The 12,348-nt window shown below is 36.4% G+C and overlaps 1 protein-coding gene across 1 annotated transcript in view; it reads left to right on the forward strand.

Moving 5' to 3' along the window:
• The window catches only part of arhgap5 (Rho GTPase activating protein 5), a 35,552-nt gene extending 23,459 nt beyond the window's left edge, over positions 1 to 12,093 (forward strand). The window contains exons 4-7 of the mRNA XM_079632604.1: positions 4,680 to 4,757; positions 6,921 to 7,052; positions 10,721 to 10,826; positions 10,979 to 12,093. Of these exons, the coding sequence (XP_079488730.1) occupies positions 4,680 to 4,757; positions 6,921 to 7,052; positions 10,721 to 10,826; positions 10,979 to 11,294 (632 nt within the window). The 3' untranslated portion in view covers positions 11,295 to 12,093. The remainder of the gene's footprint in view (positions 1 to 4,679; positions 4,758 to 6,920; positions 7,053 to 10,720; positions 10,827 to 10,978) is intronic.
• Positions 12,094 to 12,348: the final 255 nt, after the last annotated feature.

Raw genomic sequence — 12,348 nt, forward strand, 5'->3', positions numbered from 1 at the left:
GATGCTGATTGTCTGACTCTGCGATGGCGAACAGGACCCTACCCATACCCATTATCTAGGTCCCTTAACGCCAAATAAAATGTAGTCTAATTGTCTTGAAATGAATCTCTGTTTATTATTCAGTTTATTATGCTTAGGCCTATTATTATACTTACACCAAATAAAATGTTGTCTAGTTGTCTTGAAATTAATCTTTGCTTATTATTGTTTATCAAACTTATTATTATACTTGCACTACCATTCAAATGTTTGGGGTCAGTACACTTTTTTTTTTTTTTTCTTTTTTTTTTTAAGAACCCACATAGAACCCATTATTATCAGTGATCCTGTCTACACTGGACGCACACCACTCGATCCGCAAGCTTGCGCTTTTGATAACCGGACAAATGCATTTGAAGTGTTTGCTTTGATGTGTCCAAGGACACGCCGGTGCACACAGTGTTAGAATGTTGCAGACCATTCTTTTGCAAGTACTACTAGTTTCATCTCATAAATATTTGGCATATACGACAAACTCACCCCAAGGACACCTCAACACCCCCCCTTTCAAAGATATTGCTTCCAGCGCACCCCCAATGTTTGCCGAATGCTCCATGGGGGGGGCCCCCGTTGAGAAATGCTAGTTTAACATTAGCGACATATTATTAGCTGTTTGATAATGTAGTCAAGCCAAAGGCTATTAATATCAATTACCATTATGTGTCCGACATTGTAGAGAGCGATACATAAAAGGCATTAATACCATTCTGATACATTGACTTGTAGACGACCCTGTATAATTCGCTCATCTTCTTTTTCTTCTGAATCAGTTTCTAGTTCAAACATGTATGGCTCATTTAAACCAACATTTCCACTTGCCATTTTATATCGTTTACAGTTGCCTGAGTAATAAATCAGGTAGTCCGAGCTGGTTTGATTGAGAGTTTCCGACAAGACTATACTGCACTGTAAGATGAGTAACATAAAACCTGTTTAAGCATGTTTTATACGATACATCAAGTTATTCTTAGAAACCTGAGTGGCTAAAGCTGTATTTACTGTCTGTTTGTGTGTACTGGGCTTTATCCGCTATCTGAAATGGTAAGCTGACTCGTTCCCGTGCAGGCTGACTGTTCGGTATGTGTGAACTCCTTCAAGGTTTTGACTTTGATATTATACAGTGCGATTAGTCTCGATATGTTCCTGGACTTGTAAGTGAGCTCACACTCTGTTCACAGTGTCAGGCTGGGCATAACACCACCAGGCCAGAGCTCACGCTCTCACATGTGACAGGACTGACAAAAAGGGTTGGATCCAAACCCACGCCGTTGCATGGTAACCTCACCAAACCATCACTTAATCTCCATGAGTCATTAACAGCTCGTCAAGGACATCGTTAAACAACTAGCAACTATGCATGGGTCAAGATGGTCATTTAAACCATAAATTAAGCTAAATTATCCTCATGTTTTTGAGGTTTATTTGTTTGTTATTTTAACTTTTTATTACTTTTTTTGGGTAAAACTCCATCCTTTTTGCAGAAGCTCTATCCACTCTATTCTCCGGAAAAAAATATTTTGGTAATATTTGGTAGCTCCTTACTGTCATTCGCAAGCATGAGAGCTTCAAAACATTCTAGATGTTTTAATATATAAAATATCTTGAAAATACATCAAATATAAAAACTACATAAAAATTAGAGATGCACCGATTGACCGGTCAGGGACCAGAATCGGCTGTTTTTCTGCATGATCGGCCTGGACCGTTGACCGGCCGCTCAGTCTCATGTCAGAGCCGGTCTGTCTCTGACTTGTATTGCGCATAATGTTACCCATTCACGCTCACACCAAAAGCGCACGCACCACTGATCTATATACCGGTAAGTGGAGCGCACAAGCCGCTTCTTAGTCTCAAACAGCTTGTGAGCTTAAACGGTCAAATACATACAAAATTATGTCAATGTGCCTGTCTTCGAGTGTCTTGGCGATTATTCAGTTAAACAGTCCGTTTTGGGACGTAAATAAAATGGTTGAGAAAGATAACGATAAGTTGTGTGACAGTATATTGGATCTGTGCAGGGTTTCACACTTTATTTTGGTGGTCCCCTTTAACACATTCTGTTGACTAGAAGTAGCGTTGCACCCACATGTCTACTAACTCTCAGGGTGTTAGTGGAGTATTAGTTGACTGGTAGGGTTAGGGATAGAATAAGTTGACATGTAGTTGCAAAGTTACTTAGTCAACAGAATGCTCAAGAGGGACCATCAAAATAAAGTGTTACCCTGTGCAGTAGCTCTTAAAGTGACAGGAGTATAATATTTCTGCTGCTGTCTGTCATATTAATCAAAGAACAAAAGATAAAGAAAATCACTCTCTACTCTTGACTGAATAAGTTTTATAACTTTAATATTTTAAGCATTAATATGTAGTAAAATTGAAAGTTTGAATACTAGCCTTTGTTAATTTCTGCAGTATTTCTTATCTGAATAATAACCTATTGTTAGACCCACCTGAAAAACTTAAAGCCATGTTTATTTCATAGCTCTCTTTATTCTGTTGCATTTATTTGTGCTGTTGTTTGCAATTGGTTTATTTGTTCTTATTTTATTACAGACTTTTTATTGTGGTTTATCTATGAAAATAAAACTTTGCTTTAAAGAAAAGTAGATTTTTGTTTGTATATGCTGTCAATTATAGTTCTTTGAAAGAAAATCGGAATCAGCATAAATCGGCAAAGAAAATTGCAATTTGTGCATCTCTAAAAAATATATTTTTAATAGATGTTTTGATAGCCTTTTTTTCTGCTAGATTTGTTTGATTCATGTCAGTCAGTTCTTTTGAACTGTTCGTTCAAATGAAATGTGCAAAGCATTAAGTTCAAAGATTTATTTGCTTCATCACTTAAAAACTTTCACGCAAGTCCTCGTGTCCTATTTTAAAGTACAGTATGCGCACTGAAATGTTTAAGTTGGAAAGAAAGTAAGTTTCTCTTTTTTTGACCAATGAATCCCTCAAAATACTGTGTATTTTGTAACCTTAACTGTACAAAAGCACAGAAAAAGAAGTTGCTGTTCGAATATATAAAAAATATTTGTAAAATATTCTATTCAACTAGATTGCTCAGCCCTAAACTCCATTAACCATGTCCAGTAGAGATTTAAAAAAAGGCTAGTGTCTCAAGATTTGTCTAAAGTTAAACTCTTTTGACCTGTTTGAGGGAAACGGCTGGTTCACCCAGGCAGTAAAACAACCCACATTCGTCACTACACACCTGCCCTTTTCCTTACAACACTGTGGCGAGTTAAGAGGCAGGCTCCTCTGTGTAGTCTCCCACAGCTCTGGAGGAAGAACCGGCTCTGACATGTGGGAGCATCTCAAGAATGCACAGTGGTTTTGACTTGTAGCAGTTAGCAGCCCACAAGGCTTTGAGAGTGACTGTGGGGGGGCCCTGTGTTTTTGCATCAGTGCTCTGAAGCACTGCAGAGCTGCACAAGGTCATGGCTTCACAGAGCTATCTTTAGATTAATAAATGGGCTTCAGTAGATTAGACATAATGAAAATAAAGAGATACTCGCAGCGTTATCGGTCAGGGAACGGGGAAGTGTGGGTTGAATTCTGCTGCATTATCTGCATTTCTGGCCTACTTTTCTTTCGGTGAGATCAGCTCGTATGTCCACTTATCCATCTGGAGTGGCCCAGTTTACTGGGTTGAGTGCATGGTTTTAAATATTTGAGCAAAGGTTTTTGGAAAAGAGCTGTTCTGTGATATGGGAAGGCTGTAGGTCTAGTAGCTTTACTGATCTCAGTAATATTTGGTTTTCTGTGGAAGATTTACACCTCTGTAATGACAGTATTTCCACGGATTTGAGACAAACATGTAGAGTTTTGGCAGACGCTTTCTTACTGGTAACTGACAAGAACAAGCATATAGTGTACTGGAACTATAGTAAGTATTAAGCCCTCAGATGAATACAGAAGCCAAAGTATTTGTGCTAAGAATAACAAAAGCAGAAATACAACTAGTCATATTCAAATCTTTAGCTGGAAGCTGCTCGGGTAAATCTGGAAGTAAAACTACTAGGCCTATATTGTATTGGGCTCATATATTGATAATACAATGATTGAAGTGATAAAGTCAGGGCCTTGTAGAAGGGTCTTTATTTAAAAAATGTTTTTGTTTTTGCGATTTGTAAAATATCTTTCATTTGTTTTTAATTATTGATTATGTTAATTAATAAAGTTTCCTACAGTTCAAGCTAGAAGTGTCTAGAGTAAAATATCCACAACCAATCAACTAAACTTTTGTTGAATTGTTGTCATTGAAATAAATAAATACAAATACCTGAATTTTTTTTTTTATCAACTTGTCCTTGGAATAAAATTACAAAGGATCATCGTAAAGATGCATTTTGTTTCAAAATGATCAAAAGCACTATTTTCTGTTGAGGACTTATTGTACCTTACTTGTGAAGTGTCATCCTTTATTGTTTGTTCCACAGTGTTTCTTAATTTGTTTTCACTCCATATTTAATAAGAAACTGTGGAACTGACACCCATGTCATTCATTTTTGCATCCTTTTATATGGTTGCTTTAAGTCTTAGTTGTTTTTTTTAGAACACTAACTGCTTTGTTCCGCTGAGGTTTTGTCGCATAACCTTTGCTGGATTGATTTTAATGAAGTGTTGCTCTTAATTTGCAGGTCTCACCACAGAGGGCCTTTATCGAGTGAGTGGAAACAAGACGGATCAAGACAACATTCAGAAACAATTCGACCAGGGTACGTACTGATTTTAACTGGGCTCTGCGGGAAACTAGGCTTCATTTGCAGGTGTTTGATGGCATGCAACTAGGACGCATGTTGGAAGACATTTCACAAATTGGATAAGTGTCCCTGATAAACTCCAGTTTGAAGGGTTAATTTATATATTTGATCTTGCCCGCTTTACACTGAGTGGAAATCTCTTCTCAATTTAGATTCAGTTGTTTCAGTCAGTTGTTTACTTCATTTTAATTTGCATTATATTCATTATAATTTGATATAAAATGATATATTTTGTTTATTGAAAAGTTGCGTGTGTGTGTGTTTTATTTAATTATATTTCAATTTATTATTATTAACTAGGTAATATTAACAGATATTTAATAAAGAAAGATTATATAATACAGCTTAATATATAAATACATTATTATTATTAGTTACTCAAAAAAAGTAATTAATTTCTAGCTACTAATTGCATCTTCAACAGTGTAACCCGATTACTGTACTAATTACTCTCTCTAAAAAGTATTGCGTTACTTATTAATAATTACTTTTTAAATCACAAATCAACCTCGACCAGTTGAACAATACAACGATAGACATGAAACTGCTTTAAAATAAAGAATACATAATATGATAAAAAAAAGGGGAGAAGGTTACATTTAAAGACATACATTTAACATTAGACGTTATTGGTTTATAATTATTGTATAGTCTATACAGTATGTAATACAATTACATCAGAAGTAACTAATTCAATTATAGAAAAATTAAGTTGTCCCTTACTTTTTCAAGGAAAAAGTAATTCAATTACAGTAATTAATTACTTAGTGATGCATTACACCCAAGACTTATTGTATCGAAATATTTACTTATCATTTCTAACTTCTAACTTTCAAGACTAGTGAACACTCACCAACATGCACCAGCATAAATGATGAGAAACAGATCATAATTGTGTAATTCGGGACCTATCACACTGTAAATTAACCATTCCTGTAAAAACAAACTTGACATTTGTGGCTTCTGAATGGCTTGGTGCCTGCAGGCCTCCATCAAGCTGTGATCCGCACTAGTTATTCGCTTATGCAGGACATTTTTAGCTTAAATCTCCTTGTGACACATTAAAGTGATCTGTTATATTCTCATTTTTAAACCTCAGATTTAAATTGTCACTACGCTGATGACAAATTGAGGCGGTTACAGGCTTGCGGTGGGTGGTAGGACCAAAATGTATTCAGTGCACTGAGTAATGTCATTTCACAGAAACGGTTTACATCATAATGTAGTTATTCTGCAAATTCAATGAAAAAAGATGGCTCATATATTAAATAACCGTGACTATTGTAGATAATGCTATGAATGCAATCTTTTACTTTCATCTCATTTCATTTTTTCTTTTTCTTTGGAATTTGATGGACAGGAACGAAATGATAAGATTATTCATGACAAATGAAGTCTGGCATTCGTGCAAAAGCAGCTTTTAGCATGTTATGTAACACTTGAGTTAAAAACAAGGTGAAAGCCCAAAAACTTTTTTTGCTGTGCTTAGCAAAACCAAAAGAAAAAGTTCTTCCTCATTTTGACTTCTTTGTTATGCATTTCCACATTTACTATATTTGCACTGCTGTTGCTCTATCGCTATCACGTGTAAATACCATCATACTGGTCGCTATTACAGGAAATGGGTTCATGTTATTTTGTGGCCAAATTAAATCCACTGTTGTTTTCATATATCTTTCAAATCAAACACTAGTCATGGCTGGTGAACTCGGTTGAAAATCTTCATCCGAGTGACCACATTATTCATTCAGTGAGCCATCGTTTGCCCAAAAGAGCCACTATAGGCATCAGTCTGCCCACTGGCCCGGAGCCATTAGTCTTCCTCTCTTCTGCATCCTCGCGATACAGTGAATTGGGTGCTTTTTACCCCCTTCGTGTTCATTCAGTGCCTTTGCGAAGAGATCTAATCTGACAGCTGTCATTTCACCTTAAACCCCGCTCTTACAGCTTCTCTTTCTCCTCCCCATCCTCTCTCTTTCCTATTTATTTTCCCCTTTTTCCCATAGTTTTCCTTCTATTCTGCTGAATCCCGTTAAATCTGTTTTAGTGGCGTTACCAATACTGATAAAGGCAGTTGGATTCTTCCACAAGCTCACACTATTTTCATTCTTCTCTCAGACCACAGCGTTGACCTGATAGTGATGGATGTAGCCGTGAACGCTGTGGCTGGGGCCCTAAAGGCCTTCTTTGCCGACCTCCCTGACCCCCTCATACCGTACTCTCTCCATCCAGAGCTGGTGGAAGCAGCCAGTAAGTATCGACACATTTATCCATCGCCTCCTTTTTTTGTCTGAGGTTTCTGGTAACGGATTGCTTTAGAACGGTTTAATTGACTAGTTACATATCGTTTCAAAACGTTCATTAAAACTGACTGTTTAGCATTCAGGGTAATGCTTTATTAAGCCTTAAGTAATAAAGTGTGTGTTTTTTTTTTTTGTGTGTGTGTGTTTTTTTTTTCAGTAACATTGCCTCTGCCTGATTTGGTCATAAAAACATGGTACATTGGTAGTGTTCGGCACTGTCACACTTCATCTTTAAACTTATTTTAAAAAAAATTATAGGCTCAAAGGCCTGTTCATACAAAATCTAATGTGATTTACCAACATTAATAATATATTTGCTGTAATCTTCACACCAACTACTTGCGCAGCAGTGTCTGGTATAATATATTTTATTGCAGCAGCCATAACTCAAAGTCTTCAGAAATCATTCTAATATGCTGATTTGGTGCACAAGAAGCATTTTTTTTTAATGTTGAAAACCGTTAATATGTTTGTGGAAACTTTACAGGCTGATGAGAAGATGAAGATTCAAAAGAACAGCATTTATTTTAAATAGTATATAACTTGAATTTTACTTGATCAATTTAATGCGTCCTTGCTGAATAGTATTAAGTTCTTTAAAAAAAAAAGCACTTACTGACCCCAAAGATGTGAATGGTAGTGTATATTTTAAAAAACAAATAAAAATGTTCCAATTTTGGAAATTCTATACATCATTTGTACAATAAAAGACGTCTTGAAATATGAAAGATTACATTTTTATAAAACAAAATACAACCGTTTACTGCATGAATTAGTTTGAAATAGACTTGCTGACTAATACATTTTTGAAAATTGATTATTTTCATTATTCATTAAGTGTTTTAGCAGGTCCAGGTAAAAGTAATTGGACCAATTTTCACGTAAGGATTGAGGAGATTGTAGCTGAAGATCTGGGTTAGCACTTTATTTTATTGCCAGTGTTAACCTGCAGTTGACTCCACCTGTGATCTGACCTCAGGCTCTCATTCATACATTAGTCTTCACAAGCGGCAGGTGTGCGGCAGTGTGTCGAGGCTGGGTTCAGTGAAACCGCTTTCACCTGTCACATCAGCACAGGTTGCGGCTACAAGAAAGACAGGAAGTGTGTCTGTTACAACTATGAGTACAAGTAGAGACCTGCTCATGCTATTTCATCATCATTTCAACGGGCGAGTTTTTTTTTTTTCTATCCTTTGCGTGCCCGGTTTCTGCTTTCAACCGCGTTCAATATTAATCCCATCACCACACCGTCTAATCCCAGCCCAAGGTAGCTGAGAAGTCATTTAAATGCATCTGCATTTCCGTTTGATGCTTCCGAGTGCTGAATCTAATCCAGGGCCCCCTGTGACGTACTGCTCATTATTTCTGATCCACACTGCTGTAGATAGATGACGTTAAGTGCTGGGATGCGGTTCTCTATAAATTTACTGATATTTCATCTTTATCGGTTCCCTCCCTTCACATATTCTCGGCCAGGCAATTGCAGCTCATTGCATCTTATCGCGAAATCTCTTTTTGATGATGTTTCAAAAATGATGGTTCAAATCAAATCACCTTTGTCACACCACCAAACACAGAAGTGTGGGTTAAAGTCTTTGGGACATACTCTAGACACAGACCATGCACTTTTCAAGACATGACATGCACATAAAATAATCAAAATACAATTAATATACAGTGTACATACAAAATATGCACTACTTGGTTTTCCATGTTGTCAGTTAAACTTAATTTTGTCCACTGATTGCACATCTCTCTGAATGCTTGATTCTGATAGGTCAATTTGCAGTTAAAAATTGGGAATAATATAAAATAATCCAATACTTATAGGTGACTTAAAACCTTAAAAAAATAAAATCAGTCATTTTAAATGCTACAAGTGAAGTTATGCATCACACCATTAAATGTACAGTATGAAAAATGTATATTTGTTTTAAAGTTCACTGTAGATTTCATTTATCAGTGTTATTAAATGACTGTTTACAAAGATCAACTTTAAGTGGGCATTAGATGACAAGATAAATATAAATAAACAAAAACAAGAAATGATGTACAATTAAATATCTAATAATCAATATGGTACCGATATGTACAGGTGAAAGTCGAAAAATTTGAATATCGTGCAAAAGTTAATTTATTTCAGTAATTCAACTTAAAAGGTGAAACTAATATATCATATAGACTCATTACATGCAAAGTAAGATATTTCAAGCATTTATTTGTTATAATTTTGATGATTATGACTTACAGCTTATGATAACCCCAAATTCAAATATTGTGAAAAGGTTTTCATAGCTGTAAGCCATAATCATCCAAATTATAACAAATAAAGGCGTTTAATATGTCACTTTGCATGTAATGAGTCTATATAATGTATTTTCCCCTTTTAAGTTGAATTACTGAAATAAATGAACTTTTACACGATATTCAAATTTTTTCGGGTTTCACCTGTAAGGGTTAGTTAAAGGGTTAGTTCACCCAAAAATGAAAATGATGTCATTAATGACTCACCCTCATGTCGTTCCAAGCCCATAAGACCTCCGTTCATCTTCGGAACACAGTTTAAGATATTTTAGATTTAGTCCGAGAGCTTTCTGTCCCTCCATTGAAAATGTATGTATGGTATACTGTCCATGTCCATAAAGGTAATAAAAACATCATCAAAGTAGTCCATGTGACATCAGTGGGTTAGTTAGAAATTTTTGAAGCATCGAAAATACATTTTTGTCCAAAAATAACAAAAACTACGACTTTATTCAGCATTGTATTCTCTTCCGGGTCTGTTGTAAATCTGCGTTCACGACTCCGCAGTGACGCTGCTGACGTAAGACGCTGCTGACGTGTTATCTGGTGCGCCCGAGCTTCGTTTACAGTCTTAGGGAGACGCACGATGTAAACAAAACAATCTTCGCAAACATGTCTATTTCGACACAGAGGAAGACTTGCATTTTTTTTGCCCATCCATATTTATTTGAACCCGAATACTACACGGACGAGATAACACGTCAGCAGCGTCACTGCGGAGTCGTGAACGCAGATTGACAAAAGACCCGGAAGAGAATACAATGGTGAATAAAGTCGTAGTTTTTGTTATTTTTGGACAAAAATGTATTTTCGATGCTTCAAAAATTTCTAACTAACCCACTGATGTCACATGGACTACTTTGATGATGTCTTTATTACCTTTATGGACATGGACAATATACCGTACATACATTTTCAATGGAGGGACAGAAAGCTCTCGGACTAAATCTAAAATATCTTAAACTGTGTTCCGAAGATGAACGGAGGTCTTACGGGCTTGGAACGACATGAGGGTCATTAATAACATAATTTTCATTTTTGGGTGAACTAACCCTTTAATATAATATGTAATTTACAAATATTGCTAGTATTATGTGTCTCATCATTCTTTCTCACATAACTTAAATCAGGTCTTTATTTATTTATTTATTTATTTAATAACTAGTTATTATGACAAAATAAACCCTAACAGGAAGGTTTTGTATCAACGGGAAGGAGTTTATGCCATAACTATTTAAAAATCTGTGACGTTTTATTCCACAACATTTCCTCCCTCCTCTAATGATTTTTTTTACATGTGTATTTTTCTAGAAATCGTAGATCATTACGAAAGGCTGCAGGTGCTTAAGGAAATCGTGAGAAAATTTCCTCCTGTGAACTATGAAGTTTTCAAATACGTCATCACTCACCTCAACAGGTAAAGCTTCGGCTTCCCCCTCTGTATTAATGTTTGTCAATAAATCATTTATTATCACAGTGATCTTTATTTTCAAAGAGGTTGATTTCCAGATTTGTATTGTAACATTATGAAAATATATGTAGTAATTTGTAATGTCCTTTCTCCACCAGGGTAAGTCAGCAAAGTAAGACCACGTTGATGACGGCCGACAATCTCTCCATCTGTTTCTGGCCTACGCTCATGAGGCCTGATTTTGAGAACAAGGATACGCTGTCCACCACCAAACTCAACCAGTCCGTCATCGAGTCCTTCATCCAGCAGTGCCAGTATTTCTTCTATGGTGGTGACATCACAGAGCCCTCCAGCGCTGAGGGGACTCCTCCTCCACACGGTCACGGTTTGGAGTCTCTGATGGCCCTGCAACTCCCTCCTCCCCTCCAACCACAGCAGATCCAGCACCCGCTGCCCCCCGAACCCCTCATATAGACCCCCAGCGCACATTCGGCTGCGCGGTGGAAGCCTCCTAAAATAAGAAGTGAAAAATTACCCTTTTTTTTGTACAAAAGATGTGACTGTTTTTTTAAATTTCCATTTTTTTTGTTCCTCAGCCAGACTGAATGAGAGTGAATAAAAGAAAAATTGTAAAGAAAATGTCAATGTAAATTTGACAGTAAATGTGCACATGAATAATTCGTGAACACATCGTGAACACAAGGAAGATATATTTATGAAACTCTTTTCTTTTTCTTTTTTCTCACTCACTAAAACCAACACCACATGCACGGCTTGCCATAATGGCAAAATGTGCCATTTTTCTGCTTGTGTTTGTCCCCTTTTTATTTGACAATGGACTAAAGATATATTTTTAGGAAATTTTTATCTTAAAGACAGCAGTCGTTGTTGGGGTGGTGGTATCCCAAGGCGTTTGGGATTGAACCAACATGAGTTTATAAAATCAGGGGCGCCTGCCTAGGATGCACTTTGTCCTACAGACATTGAACCGGGAGCCCCTCGTACTCTGGAAACCACAGAAAGGGAAACAGCCCACTGCAACCGTTTGGCACATCTCAGAGATCCAGGCTTCAGAAGACGCCTGCTTATCTCCGTCTCGTTTCATGTTCGTTCGTTTCGGTTCCGCAGACCACCGCTCTATGGTTCTTTTGATTCATTTCGTGAACTGAATTTGCATGTTCTTTGCCACTTGTAATAACTGAAAGAGTTAACGCGGAGGAAAACCGTAAATGCTTAACTGTTTTTATGCAAGACTTTTTTTTTTTTTTTTTAACCTAACTTGTTTAAGGGAACATTAAACTGGGGTAAAAATGTTATATTTGTTTGTTTGTGTCATGCCATAGTTCAACTTTTAATATCATTATTTTGGCTTTAATTATTTCCCTAAAATAGGAAAATATAAATATCTCTATATATACAATATATATATATATATAAATGTCAGCATCATTTGATGGCTGATGAAACAAAAATCACGGGGTACTGGAGCTCTGTATAATCTTGTAAAACATATAATCAGATCTCTTTG

This window comes from Phoxinus phoxinus, assembly GCF_949152265.1.
Source record: "Phoxinus phoxinus genome assembly, chromosome: 13".
NCBI lineage: Eukaryota > Metazoa > Chordata > Actinopteri > Cypriniformes > Leuciscidae > Phoxinus > Phoxinus phoxinus.